This window comes from Pleurodeles waltl, chromosome 7 (genome assembly GCF_031143425.1).
Source record: "Pleurodeles waltl isolate 20211129_DDA chromosome 7, aPleWal1.hap1.20221129, whole genome shotgun sequence".
Lineage (NCBI taxonomy): Eukaryota > Metazoa > Chordata > Amphibia > Caudata > Salamandridae > Pleurodeles > Pleurodeles waltl.
Genome location: NC_090446.1, coordinates 4,387,412 through 4,402,452, shown reverse-complemented (window position 1 = coordinate 4,402,452; position 15,041 = coordinate 4,387,412). Strand labels below are relative to the sequence as shown.

Here is a 15,041-nt window from a genome sequence, read left to right as displayed (position 1 = left end):
GGGTTATTTGTTGAGGATGCGTATTCAATACACCCACTACGGCACCCCGGGGCCACCTCTTGTACACTGAGACCCAACAGAGGTGACAACTCTTGTTACTCCATGGTGTACTTCTCAAGGTGCAGACTCCCCGTGTGCAGAACCGCACTCACCGTCAGCGGCGTCAGTGCCAAGGGACCTAAGGCAGACCCCTGAGTTGTATAACTCATAGTCGGCTTCAGACAACCTCGGCCATCATCGTCTGCTGCTTCAAGATGGAGTTTGTGGACCTCAGGATGTGGCCAGTGTTGTTTCTGACATGTGGGTGCCCTTTGAGGGTCCAGCCACGAATGCCTGGGAGTTAGGGTGTGCTCACCCCGCCCCTCTGCCTCATAATCTCTAACAGAGATCGCAAAGTAACATTATCTCCGGCATGCCCCCCCCCCCCCCCCACCAACCCAAATCAGAGCTTTCGGGTCCGCGGACTCAGCTCTGAGACAGAGGGTTGAATGCAGCAGAAAGGCTCCTCTGCCCGTGGAAGGCCTTTACTTTTTCGGTCCATGGACTAAAACAGCCAATATATGCAAAGTGGTCTCTGTGATTTTAAATCCACCCAGCCCCTTTCCTTAATGCAAATATCTCAAAAACTACTGAATGGATTTACACCTAAATCAGTAAAAGCACACTTTGCAAGGAGGCTTCTTTTTCTGTGCCAAATCTGGCATAAATCAGTGGGCTGGGAAACCAACGTGGTTAGGTTCGGAGTCTCTCTGGAGTCAAGCATGTCCTGTGCAGCTTGGGTTAGGAGCCAGGGGTGCTTGGGTTCAGGGCCTGGGCGTGGACTGAAACTGAAGTGCATGAAAAAAACAATGAAATTCACTCAAAAACCAGCGCTACATTGATGTTCCCACCCTGTTGTGCGCCCTGGGCGGTGGTATATAGTCGGAGAACAGGAAGTCTAACTTTACAACCAGTGAGCCCAAGTGGCTTTCTCTGGCTTCTGTTGAGTATCACGCTGAAGACTCCACAGTTATTTTGTAAATCTTTTCATTAACTTCACATTAACCACAGCCAGTGAACATCGCTCTAGAAGTCTAGGAAGCCACAGAGATGTCCAGGTAAGTATGCCACCCGTGGCTGTCACTGGGTGCTAGTAAACAGCTGTTTACAAACACTCGGCGCTACATGCTCAGGGTTGTGCATCCACAGTTCTCCAGAGGCTGAGGGGGGTGAAGGAGGGAACAGAGGAGACCAGCAGTGAATCACCCCTTTCCAAACTCCCTTCTCTCGCACGCCCTCCTCCTCCCTGTGTGAGCACGCACAATGGATATTCATTCACCCCCAAGTCTCCCACTGTCCTCAGGATGTCTCTCAGGCAGGGCTAGCAGCTCCTTCCACTTGGCCCAGTAATCACCCCACTCCTGCGCTGAGGTGCACCTCCCTCCCCCGGGTGGTGCCTCCACCAACCCCCTTCAATGCACACACGGCCCCCCTTGTGGCCAATTGACTTAATGATGATTGTATTTTGGAACTGTGAGTCTCCCTACTTCTAAGATTCGCTTACATTACAGAGGGATAATCGTGTGTAGTCTTGTATCTGCCCATCCGGCTGGGGAAGGATGTCTTTAGGTTTTTAACCCCCTTCACTGCAGGGCAACACAGAAGCCCATTAGCAAGGGCAGAAATGGAGACGTGCCTACCCACTTCTGCTCACGTATTGCATCAAGGTGCTATCAAGCAGCCTCTGCGTCAAGCCCAGTACACGCACCTCTGTGACACCCCCTGACCCAGGATGTGGTGTTAAGCCTTGAGACGGACGGTGGCCTCTAGCACTGCTGGCCCCTCGCCTCGCAGGCTGGCCCTGGCTACTTCTGACAGGAAGCCACTGGGGCTCTCCTGGAGGTCCCTCAGCCACCATCCTGGTCAGGTGCCTCGGCCGCCATCTCTGTGACACCCCCTGACCCAGGATGGGGTGTCGAGCCTTGAGAGGGAGGGTGGCCTCTAGCACTGCTGCTCCCTCGCCTCGCAGGCTGGCCCTGGCTACGCCTGATGGGAAGTCACCCAGGCTCTCCTAGAGGTCCCTCAGCCACCGTCCTGGTCAGGAGCCACGGTCGCCACCTCTGTGACACCCCCTGACCCAGGATGGGGTGTCGAGCCTAGAGAAGGACGGTGGCCTCTAGCACTGATGCTCCCTCGCCTCGCAGCCACATGGGCTCTCTTAAAGGTCCCTCAGCCATCGTCCTGGTCAGGTGCCAAGGCCGCCACCTCTGTGACACCCCCGACCCAGGATGGGGTGTCGAACCTGGAGATGGACCGTGGCCTCTAGCACTGCTACTCCCTCGCCTCGCAGGCTGGCCCTGGCTACGCCTGACAGGAAGCCACCCGGGCTCTACTAGAGGTCCCTCAGCCACCATCCTGGTCAGGAGCCACGACCACCACCTCTGTCCACATGTGGTTTACTCTGGACCTTGCCGGGCACAGCAGCAGCCCCCTGCCCCGCTGTGTCTATCCTGCAACTCCAGGTGTGACTCGCAGGCTCCTGACACACCAAACTCCCCTCGGTTAATCAACTAGGGTTATATCTTTTAAAAACATTTCAGCATTAATCCCACTGGATCGAATAAAACACCAATATGTACATGCGACTACCTCTTCCAGCATTAACAGTGTATACTTAAAATTAACCCTTCAAGCCCAAAACACTAATTTTTAAATGGAAATATCTCAGCAGAAACTGAGTGGATTTGCATCAATCCTGAAAGCAGCCTTCATCAGCAAGAGTCTACCTCATTACCAAGTGTGTGCAGTGATGGTCAGTGGTGCACACCGCTGCACAGAGCACAACTCCCCCTGGACGCCCCCCTCCCACCCGGACTGTCTGCCACAGGGCCAGCCAAAGGTATGAGCAGGCCCTTACACTGTCATCAGCTGGGCACACAGGCTCCTTACACTGTCATCAGCTGGGCACACAGGTTCCTTACACTGTCATCAGCTGGGCACACAGGCCCCTTACACTGTCATCAGCTCAGCACACAGGCCCCTTACACTGTCATCGGATGAGCACACAGGCCCCTTACACTGTCATCAGCTCAGCATGCAGGCCCCTTACACTGTCATCAGCTCAGCACGCAGGCCCCTTACACTGTCATCAGCTCAGCACGCAGGCCCCTTACACTGTCATCAGCTGGGCACACAGGCCCCTTACACTGTCATCAGCTCAGCACGCAGGCCCCTTACACTGTCATCAGCTGGGCACACAGGCTCCTTACACTGTCATCAGCTCAGCACACAGGCCCCTTACACTGCCATCAGCTGGGCACACAGGCTCCTTACACTGTCATCAGCTCAGCACACAGGCCCCTTACACTGTCATCAGCTGAGCACACAGGCCCCTTACACTGTCATCAGCTCATCACACAGTCTCCTTACAGTGTCATCAGCTGGGCACACAGGCTCCTTACACTGTCATCAGCTGGGCACACAGGCCCCTTACACTGTCATTAGCTCAGCACACAGGCCCCTTACACTGTCATCAGCTCAGCACGCAGGCCCCTTACACTGTCATCAGCTGGGCACACAGGCCCCTTACACTGTCATCAGCTCAGCACGCAGGCCCTTTACACTGTCATCAGCTGGGCACTCAGGCCCCTTACACTGTCATCAGCTCAGCACGCAGGCCCCTTACACTGTCATCAGCTCAGCACGCAGGCCCCTTACACTGTCATCAGCTGGGCACACAGGCTCCTTACACTGTCATCAGCTCAGCACACAGGCCCCTTACACTGTCATCAGCTGGACACACAGGCTCCTTACACTGTCATCAGCTCAGCACACATGCCCCTTACACTGTCATCAGCTGAGCACACAGGCCCCTTACACTGTCATCAGCTCATCACACAGCCTCCTTACACTGTCATCAGCTGGGCACACAGGCCCCTTACACTGTCATCAGCTGGGCACACAGGCCCCTTACACTGTCATCAGCTGGGCACACAGGCCCCTTACACTGTCATCAGCTGGGCACACAGGCCCCTTACACTGTCATCAGCTGGGCACACAGGCCCCTTACACTATCATCAGCTGAGCACACAGGCCCCTTACACTGTCATCAGCTGAACACCCAGGCCCCTTACACTGTCATCAGCTCAGCACACAGGCCCCTTACACTGTTATCAGCTGAGCACACAGTCCCCTTACACTGTCATCAGAGCACACAGGCTCCTTACACTGTCATCAGCTGAGCACACAGGCCCCTTACACTGTCATCAGCTGAGCACACAGGCCCCTTACACTGCCATCAGCTCAGCACACAGGCCCCTTACACTGTCATCAGCACCCAGGCTCCACCCACACAGCTCCAATCAGCAGAGCACACAGGCTCCACCTACAAAGGCTCTGCCCACACAGCTCCAATCAGCAGAGCACTCAGGCTCCACCCACACAGCTCCAATCAGCAGAGCACCCAGGCTCCACCCACACCGCTCCAATCAGCTCAACACACAGGCTCCACCCACACAGCTCCAATCAGCTCAGTACACAGGCTCCACCCACACAGCTCCAATCAGCTGCACAGACTCCCACCCACACAGCTCTAATCAGCTGAGCATACAGGCTCCACCCACACAGCTCCAATAAGCTGAGCATACAGGCTCCACCCACACAGGTCCAATCAGCGGAGCACACAGGCTCCACCCACACAGCTCCAATCAGCTCAGTACACAGGCTCCACCCACACAGCTCCAATCAGCTGCACACAGACTCCCAACCACACAGCTCCAATCAGCTGAACAGAAACTCCCACACACACAGCTCCAATCAGCTGAGCACCCAGGCCCCACCCACACACCTCCAATCAGCTGAGCACACAGGCTCCACCCACACACCTCCAATCAGCAGAGCACCCAGGCTCCACCCACACAGCTCCAATCAGCTGCACACAGACTCCACCCACACAGCTCCAATCAGCTGAACACACAGGCTCCGCCCACACAGGCTCCAATCAGCAGAGCATCCAGGCTCCACCCAAACAGAGCTTCAACACCCACTCAGCTCCAATCAGCTGTACACACAGATCCCCACCCACAGAGCTCCAATCAGTTGAGCACACAGGCTCCCACCCACACAGCTTCAATCAGTTGAGCACTCAGGCCCCACCCACTCAGCTAAAATCAGCTGAGCACACAGGCTCCTACCCACACAGCTCCAATCAGTTGAGCACACAGGCCCCCACCCACACAGCTCCAATCAGTTGAGCACACAGGCTCCACCCACACAGCTCCAATCAGTTGAGCACACAGGCTCCCACCTACACTGCTTCCATCTGCTGAGCACACAGGCTCCACCCACACAGCTCCAATCAGCAGAGCACACAGGCTCCCACCCACACAGCTTTAATCAGTTGAATACACGGGCTCCACCGAAACACAGCTTCAATCTGCAGAGCGCACAGGCTCCCACTCCCACAGCTCTTCACTCAGCTGAGCACAGAGGCTCCACCCACACAGCTCTTCAGTCAGCTGAGCACACAGGCTCCACCCACACTGCTCTTCAGTCAGCTGAGCACACAGGCTCCACCCACACAGCTTCAACACCCACACAGCTTCAGTCAGTTGAGCACACAGGCTCCACCCACACAGCTTCAATCAGCTGAGCACACAGGCTCCCACCCACACATGATACACGACACAGCTCCGATCAGCAGAGCACCCAGGCTCCACCCACACAGCTCCAATCAGCTGAGCACACAGGCTCCACCCACACAGCTTCAATCAGCTGAGCACACAGGCTCCCACCCACACAGCTTCAACACCCACACAGCTTCAATCAGTTGAGCACACAGGTTCCACCCACACAGCTTCAATCAGTTGAGCACACAGGCTCCACCCACACAGCTTCAATCAGCTGAGCACACAGGCTCCCACTCACAAGCTTCAATCACTTGAGCACAAAGGCTCCACCCACACAGCTTCAATCAGCTGAGCACACAGGCTCCACCGACGCAGCTCCAATCAGCTGAGCACACAGGCTCCACCCACACAGCTAAAATCAGCTGAGCACATAGGCTCCCACCCTCACAGCTTCAATCAGTTGAGCACACAGGCTCCACCCACACAGCTTCAATCAGCTGAGCACACAGGCTCCACCCACACAGCTCCAATCAGCTGAGCACACAGGCTGCACCCACACAGCTTCAATCAGCTGAGCACATAGGCTCCCACTCACACAGCTTCAACACCCACACAGCTTCAATTAGCTGAGCACACAGCTTCAATCAGTTGAGCACACAGGCTCCACCCACACAGCTTCAATAAGCTGAGCAAACAGGCTCCACCCACACAGCTCCAATCAGCTGAGCACACAGGCTCCACCCACACAGCTTCAATCACTTGAGCACAAAGGCTCCCACCCACACAGCTTCAATCAGCTGAGCACACAGGCTCCACCGACGCAGCTCCAATCAGCTGAGCACACAGGCTCCCACCCACACAGCTTCAATCAGCTGAGCACACAGGCTCCACCCGCATAGCTTCAATCAGCTGAGCATTAAGGTTCCCACCAGAGTAGCTTCAATCAGCTGAGCACACAGGCTCCCACAGGCAGCTCTTCAGTCAGTTGAATAAACAGGCTCCCACAGGCAGCTCTTCAGTCAGTTGGATGCACAGGCTCCCACACAGCACTTCGATCAGTTGAATATGCAGGCATCCACACACAGCTCTTCAATCAGTTAAATACACAGGCTCTCACACACAGCTCTTCAAACAGTTGAATACACAGGCTGTCATACAGCTCTTCAATCAGTTGAATACACAGGCTCTCACACAACTTCCCAATCAGTTGAATACGCAGGCTCCCACACACAGCTCTTCAATCAGTTGAATGCACAGGCTCCCACACAGCTCTTCAATCAGTTGAATATGCAGGCTCTCACACGCAGCTCTTCAATCAGTTGAATACACAGGCTCCCACACGCAGCTCTTCAGTCAGTTGAATGCACAGGCTCCCACACGCAGCCCTTCAGTCAGTTGAATGCACAGGCTCCCACACGCAGCTCTTCAGTCAGTTGAATACACAGGCTCCCACACGCAGCTCTTGAGTCAGTTGAATACACAGGCTCCCACACGCAGCTCTTCAGTCAGTTGAATACACAGGCTCTCACACACAGCTCTTCAATCAGTTGAATACACAGGCTCTCACACAACTTCCCAATCAGTTGAATACGCAGGCTCCCACACACAGCTCTTCAATCAGTTGAATGCACAGGCTCCCACACAGCTCTTCAATCAGTTGAATACGCAGGCTCTCACACGCAGCTCTTCAATCAGTTGAATACGCAGACTCCCACACGCAGCTCTTCAATCAGTTGAATGCACAGGCTCCCACACAGCTCTTCAATCAGTTGAATACGCAGGCTCTCACACGCAGCTCTTCAGTCAGTTGAATGCGCAGGCTGCCACACGCAGCTCTTCAATCAGTTGAATGTGCAGGCTCCCACACACAGCTCTTAAGTCAGTTGAATGCGCAGGCTCTCACACGCAGCTCTTCAGTCAGTTGAATGCACAGGCTCCCACACGCAGCTCTTCAGTCAGTTGAGCACACAGGCTCCCACACGCAGCTCTTCAGTCAGTTGAATGCACAGGCTCTCACATAGCGCTTCAATCAGTTCAACACATAGGCTCTCACGCAGCGCTTCAATCAGTGGAACACACAGGCTCTCACGCAGCGCTTCAATCAGTCGAATACACAGGCTCTCACATAGCGCTTTAATCAGTTGAACACACAGGCTCTCACGCAGCGCTTCAATCTTTTGACAGCAGAGGCTCTAGCACATCGCTTCAGTCAGCTGATGTCACAGGCTCTCACATAGCGCTTCAATCAGTTGAACACACAGGCTCTCACGCAGCGCTTCAATCTGCTGACAGCAGAGGCTCTAGCGCAGTGCTTCACTCAGTTGAATGCACAGGCTCTCACACGCAGCTCTTCAGTCAGTTGAATGCACAGGCTCCCACACGCAGCTCTTCAGTCAGTTGAATGCACAGGCTCCCACACGCAGCTCTTCAATCTGCTGACAGCAGAGGCTCTAGCGCAGTGCTTCAGTCAGTTGAATGCACAGGCTCTCACACGCAGCTCTTCAGTCAGTTGAATGCACAGGCTCCCACACGCAGCTCTTCAGTCAGTTGAATGCACAGGCTCCTACACGCAGCTCTTCAGTCAGTTGAATGCACAGGCTCTCACACGCAGCTCTTCAGTCAGTTGAATGCACAGGCTCCCACACGCAGCTCTTCAGTCAGTTGAATGCACAGGCTCCCACACGCAGCTCTTCAGTAAGTTGAATGCACAGGCTCTCACATAGCGCTTCAATCAGTTGAACACACAGGCTCTCACACAGCGCTTCAATCAGTGGAACACACTGCCTCTAACGCAGCGCTTCAATCAGATGAACACACACGCTCTCATGCAGCGCTTCAATCAGATGAACACACACGCTCTCACGCAGCGCTTCAATCAGATGAACACACACGCTCTCATGCAGCGCTTCAACCAGTTGAACAGACAGGCTCCCAGACACAGCTCTTCAATCAGTTGAATGCACAGGCTCTCACGCAGCGCTTCAATCAGTTGAATACACAGGCTCTCACATAGCGCTTCAATCAGTTGAACACACAGGCTCTCACGCAGTGCTTCAATCTGTTGACAGCAGAGGCTTTAGCACAGTGCTTCAGTCAGCTGACGTCACACGCTCTCACAGGGCTTCAAGTAAGCAGTTGTACCGGCTCTCGCGCAGCGCTTCAGTCACGTGTTGTGAAGGTGGTCCTTTATGACGCAGAATAGTAAATAAATGAATAAATGCATAGGTAAGTATAACTGTCGCGCTGCTACACACCTGAGGGTTCATCATCGCTGTGTCTTGTCTCCGAGTCTGCTTCTTCGAAGGGGTTCAGGTCTTCCTTTTCTTTCGTTCTTAATGAAAACACATGCGTGGCAATGACAGGGCCTGTGTGGAAAGTGGAAAGAAATGTAGTTAACCCACAGCCTCGCGTTACACCATCAATAGCAGGAGAAGCCAAGACGCTGCAAGATGAAGGGAGGAGTTCCCAACAGGTAACGCGCCTGACGCCCATCGCAGTGACTCGGCGTCTGCATCTGCTGTTTTCGCTGTGCGATGTTACTGCAGCAGCACGTCTGCCAAGCATCACACATATGAGGTTAGACTAACTTTCTTTGGAGGCAGACTCTATGTCAGTTGTCTTGCTTGACTAGTTCTGACTGTTTACTTCCTTTGGAGATAGACCTTATGTTGATTTTCTTGCATTATTTTGATTTCCTATTGAGACACTGATTTGCTGATGAACTAAGTAACCATTTTTTTACTTTCTGTAATAATCTTACTTTTGAATAAACCTTTATGGGTTTGATCCTGATTCTTGTCTTGTGAAGATTTTCTTTATTGACTGTGTACTAAGTCACATGAACACTAACCTACATGTTGACCGTCTAAATTATGTTAATTACAATATTGAGAAAAAGAATGGAACTTGTTTCGCTGCACTGTCAGAGAGTGGAAATCATTTAGCTCTGATGATGTTCTTAGTAAGTACAGAAGTTAGTCCTCAAAGAGGCGGTAAGCTACAGGGGCACAACCTCCAGTTGATGTCAGAAAGTGGGTTATTGATTGATGGGGTGAAACCCTTCTCAAGCAACAACCACATTCCTTGTCAGAGTGAATCATAAAATGTCGCAGAATTACCTGTGCTTAACACGTTGGTAGCCTGACACAGAGGCAGTCATGCTTAACTTAGAGGCACTTTGTTAAGTATTTATGCAGCATCCAAGCAGCAATAAAGCGAAAACCCAAGACAAAAATACACACCAATTTTGAAAAATAGAGTCAAATTTAATAAGTAATTTAAGACCAAAAAAAACAAAAATCCAATCATTGAAATCAGAGGCATGAATTTTTCAAGTTTTTAGTAAAAAGAATCTCCTAAAAGATCAAAGCGCTAACCACGGGCATCCAGTCGCACGAGACCGGGGCAAAGTCTAAAGTTATAGCTGACTGTGATGGAGCACAGTTCACATACAAGAAGTGGATGGGGCCCAGTCTCGGCTTACCTTTGGACAAATTACAATTTTTTAAGCAATATGTATGAGTAGGTAAAGTTCAGAGGTGTAATAGCCGGTGAGGAGGAGGTGTCGTTGGGGAGCTGCTGGACATACTCATGGTGAAGATTTCTACATTCGGACTTTGTCACTTTTTTGGACGTCCTCAGTGGAACAAAGCTGCAGGCTAACAAGCGCTCCACAAGACCGGATACCCTTCCAGAGAGGAGCTACTGAACAGGATTTGCTGCTGGGGAGAAGAAAGAAGTGGGAGGTACCGCTAAGTCCGGTCGACTCTCAATGCACCTTGGGTGGGTTGGCGGGCAGATCCGTCTTAGTCTCCTGTCAGTTCTCAAACCACATTTAAGTGGAAAATGTTGTTTTTGGCAGTTTTAGCACTTTCAGCACCACTTCCAAGAGTCCAGAACTGGGTGGGCCCCGCTTGAAGGGTATGACTCACTGCAAGCATGGTCCAGGGTTCAAGGGTCGGACCTAACTAGCCCTTGGGGTCACTCTGGTAGTCCTGGGTTCAAACAGCAGGGCTCAAGCAGCTGGGCAGTCCTCTGAAGTACAAGGAAGGAGTGTACTGAAGAGTAGGTCTGAGGGTCTAATACTCATACCCAGTGCCAGCCTTTGAAGTGAGAGACACTTTTAGGTGTTTCTGCCTTCTGGAATTTACCCCCATTCCCTTGCCCAGGCTCCGAGAGGTCTGGGGTCACAAAAGCCTAGTATCAAGTTCTTTGTGAGTGTGCTAAGACAGCCCTTTGAAAATGTTAGTGGGTCGGGGAACAGCTCCGCCCCTGTTATCCTGGCAGTATGGCCAATTCTGCCAACAACTAACCACTCTCTGTTTTACTGTCTGGGAGGAATACACAATGGCCAATTGCCAACTATACCTAGTCCTGTGACCCAGGACAGAGGCAGCAGGCACCAAATGATGAAGACAACAAAATGCTAACTTTCTAAAATGGCATTTTCAGAATTATGACTTAAAAGCCAACGTTACCATTAAAGAAACTTTTAAATTACAATCCATTAGAGCCAGGAAAGCGACATTTCTACCTGTTCCCAACCAAACGTTATCACGTATTAAATGTAATAGGGGAACCTAATGTTGTTATTCAGTGGGATGAGTAGACCTTTCCTTAGTGAAAAACCTATTTATGAGTTTTTCACTACCAGGACATGTAAAACTTAAAAGTATATGTCCAACTTTTTAAATAAAGCATCAGCCACATTTATGGACAGATCAATATCTTGTCCACAGTTCAATATTGAAGAGCATGGTAAATGTTGCAATATTTACAAACTATTTAAGAAAGTGCCCCCTTCTCACGTTCGTTAAAACTAGGAGGGTTGAGAACATTTGTTCTAAAAATTAGGTTGTGGGTCCAAAAGGTTTGGGAAGCATTGCTATATGCTATTGAGTTTCCCTAGATTCAGCACACACACACACACACTTTGTTACTTTAGGGATGCTTTTACTTGGAAATTACTAAAATATTCAAATCATTTAGTTCTAGGCACTGGTGTGACCCTGCTGAGAATCCCATGACTTATTAAATCTGCCACACAAGGTTAATAATATTATCTTAAACAGATTCTTATCTCAAGACAATGTTTCACAAACATCTTCCACTTCCACCATTCACTGGGCCCCGTTACTTCTTCATACACATCCCTCAACTCCATCACAAGCTGACCCAGTCTTACTCCTTCACACACACACATCACAAACCTCTATCATGCGCTGTCCACATATTTAAAGTTGTACACACATCACTCACCTTCACCAGTCATTGCCCACATAGTTAATCCTTCACACACATCATTCCCATTCATCATGAGCTGGCCCCATAGTATCTACTGCACACACATCACTCGCCTCCATCATGTTCGGACCCATGGTTAGTGCTCACACACATCATTTACCTTCAGCAATTGCTGGCTCCAAAGCCAATGTGCCACATAAATCATGGCATTACCTTCATCATGCACTGGCCTCATATTTACGGATTCACACATCACTTGCCTTCATCATCTCCAGAGCTTATAATGATTCCTCATTCTAGGTACAGTAGTTTCTCTTGCACCTTAGGATGGGTTAGTCTGCCCCAAAGTGTAATCTAAGATGCATTTTGAATTCCACTAAGATTTACTTCCGTCTTACACACTTGCATATAAAAGGTTTGCATGACAGAGAAATATAAAAAGAATGATCTAAATGAAAAAACAATAATTAAAATCAAGTCCTGTGAAACACAAACTTGCGATTAGGAGAGTATTTTACAAAGTGCAAGTTCTAATAATGAACCCTGTGTAGCATTACCAAGCGAGTGCAAGGCCTGCTGGATTTCCTTCATCACATTCTGGTACAGCTCCTTCTGCCAGCGCTGCAAGAGCGTCCACTCCTCGTCAGAGAAACTGGCAGCGACATCCTGGAATGTAACTGGTACCTTGGAGAAGATATCATAGCAGTATGTGTTAATGTCTTACTCATAAACTTCAATCCAGTATCCCAAAACTGAGACAATGTTTTGTAAAGAACAGAATTCTTTACAGAAGCTAATCGGTGGAAAGTGTAGGATGTGATGTTCTGAGAAATGAAGTTTTAGTACACTTTACGAATGTGTGGTGCTCCTGTTTACACAGGAGGGTTGGTGGTTGAACAGGGTCCTGCATCCATTGTAGAGCCCCTAACGCTGGTCACCAGTCACAATCCAAAGGCCCTGCTCCAATTCTCGCTCACTAATAAAACTATTAACATTCAAATACCCATAGATCGCAAAGTATAAAGTGTAAGTAAAACCACCGACTCCGGCAACTATAGGGTGCCTTATCTTTCTTGTAACTGTTGTATTTCAATTTAAAAAACAATAATTTATATACTTATTACAACCTTATTACAAACTTTGCCACTTATAAAATACTGATAAAATACAATGTAATATTATGTTTAACCCTGACATAATCAGAAAATTATCTATCCCTTCACAACTTCATTCTCCTAGCTCACCGCAAAATAACACAGCTGCTCAGCCGGATATTTCTTTAAATATTATGTGCAAATCCTATTCAGTGGTAGTCACAACACAATTTCAGACCATCCCTCTGCCCAGCAACACATCGTGGTTTGGGCAGATCCACTGCCCTTCCTCTGGGTGTTTACAGGAGCTCAGTCATTACTGGTCCCACTGCCACAAGCACTCAGTATCCTGCCTGGCATTCAAAAGCCATTAGTTGGATTATATTGAACATTTACATAAAGGTGACTTTAGCTGTAACAAAATTCATTTTGCCAGCAGTTCCCTGGTCCTGAATTGAAAAAAGATACAAAAACCAATCACTTCAATCCAAAAAGGCAACATCAACAAAACATCAAAAACAGGTCATCGCAAGCCAGATTTTGTTTATGTCTCACCAGCGCTACCTGTGGATCTTACGTGTTTACTTACAGTTTCTTGGTGTTCAAAAAGAGCAGACAAAAAGCTTTGTTGTATTAGTGTCAGGAAAAGTTTGTGACACAGAATTCTCCTACTTAGTCTTTCATTTTTTTTAAAACACTAAAACCTTGTGGTCGCGATTCATTCTTGTGATAGAAATCTCCAAACTGCAACTGTCTTACTGTCCACAATCCACTCACCACATACATCTGGGGAAATGATTGGTCTTCTGAAGCCTTGGTCTTTATAAAACAAAAAACGTATTCTCTAAAAGGGCTTTTGGGGTTTTTTCTTGTGCCTTGTCCAATAACAAGCACACACCTTTCTATATCAACAAGCTGTCTTTCAAGCAAAATATTTTCCTTTGCCCAAGGATTCACTGGTGCAGACATAATGACTTTTTGGCCATCTTAAATAGAAAATATTTTGACTTTCATGAAATCCATAAAGGAATTCCAGGAGAACTTGCGAGAATCTGCGACTGCTGCATATTCCCAGTGCACCTGTGAATCTCCTTGATCAGAACAAAACATTAAGGTGTGCATTTACAGAAATATGACTGACATTCATGTGCACTAACATACTTTTGTCCTTGTTTCCTCTATTGAAAAAGCAAATCTGATATGCTAGAGCTCAGCAATTGTGCTGGTACAATCTGGAAACTGTAAGGGCCTAACCTTTCTTGCACTCTGCAGGATGCCTCTGAAGATAAACTAGTCATAAGGCAATTGATTTTACCTTGGGAAGAAGCAAATAGATCTATTCAGTAGTGATGAGTAAATTCAGTGCAGATTTAAGAATGGTAAAGAACACTGGCAAAAACATTTCACTAGGAAAAACAAATAATAGCTGACTGGCAACAGCTATTGCTCAAGAACGGTGCTTGTTTTAAGGCTGGAGGTCTCATAGCGGTGTGCCAATGTAATAACTAAGTGTGACAATTAAATAACATATTTCAATCATGAACCATGATACAATCAAATTAATAGTCAAAACATATATACAATTACAACACAAATTCAATATAGATTTTTTTAAAAAAGATTTAAAAATGTTGAAAACACAACACATTTTGTAAGGAGAAGAAAATAATGGTTGTATACGTGTCATTCAAACTTAGAGGGTCATTAAGAGTTTGGCGGAAGGAAAAGGCCACCCACCAAATTCCCACAGTCAGGTTGCCGCCAGTGCGGCTGCCTTCTTGTGTGCCCCATTAGGAGTTCCCGCTGGCCCAGCAGGGAACAGCCCACAATATTGACGCTGGCTCATAATTGAGCCGGCGGCAATGTTGCGGTGCGTAAGGTGCAATAGCACCCGTCACCTTTTTCACAGTCTGCAATGCAGCCAGAGAAAAGTACAACTGGGCTGTTCATGGTGTCCCCCTGCACCCTGTCTCGGCCAGTTTTTACATGGCGGTGCATTCGCCATGTAAATGCTGGCGTAGAGGACGGTCGTAATCCCCAGGGAGGTGCTGCATGCAGCACCGCCCTGGTGCATTAGAACCGCCAGCACTGCCAGTCC

The 15,041-nt window shown here is 49.2% G+C and overlaps 1 protein-coding gene and 1 long non-coding RNA gene across 2 annotated transcripts in view; both read right to left on the bottom strand.

Annotated features, from left to right (window-relative positions):
• The window catches only part of LOC138303505 (uncharacterized), a 1,082,407-nt gene that overhangs the window by 346,661 nt on the left and 720,705 nt on the right, over positions 1-15,041 (bottom strand). The gene's annotated exons all lie outside the window — the stretch shown is intronic.
• LOC138303489 (zinc finger protein 271-like) overlaps positions 1-15,041 on the bottom strand; it is a 167,172-nt gene that overhangs the window by 133,802 nt on the left and 18,329 nt on the right. Inside the window, exons 3-4 of the mRNA XM_069242664.1 lie at positions 12,407-12,533; positions 8,861-8,971 (exon numbers count right to left, since the gene is read on the bottom strand). Of these exons, the coding sequence (XP_069098765.1) occupies positions 8,861-8,971; positions 12,407-12,533 (238 nt within the window). The remainder of the gene's footprint in view (positions 1-8,860; positions 8,972-12,406; positions 12,534-15,041) is intronic.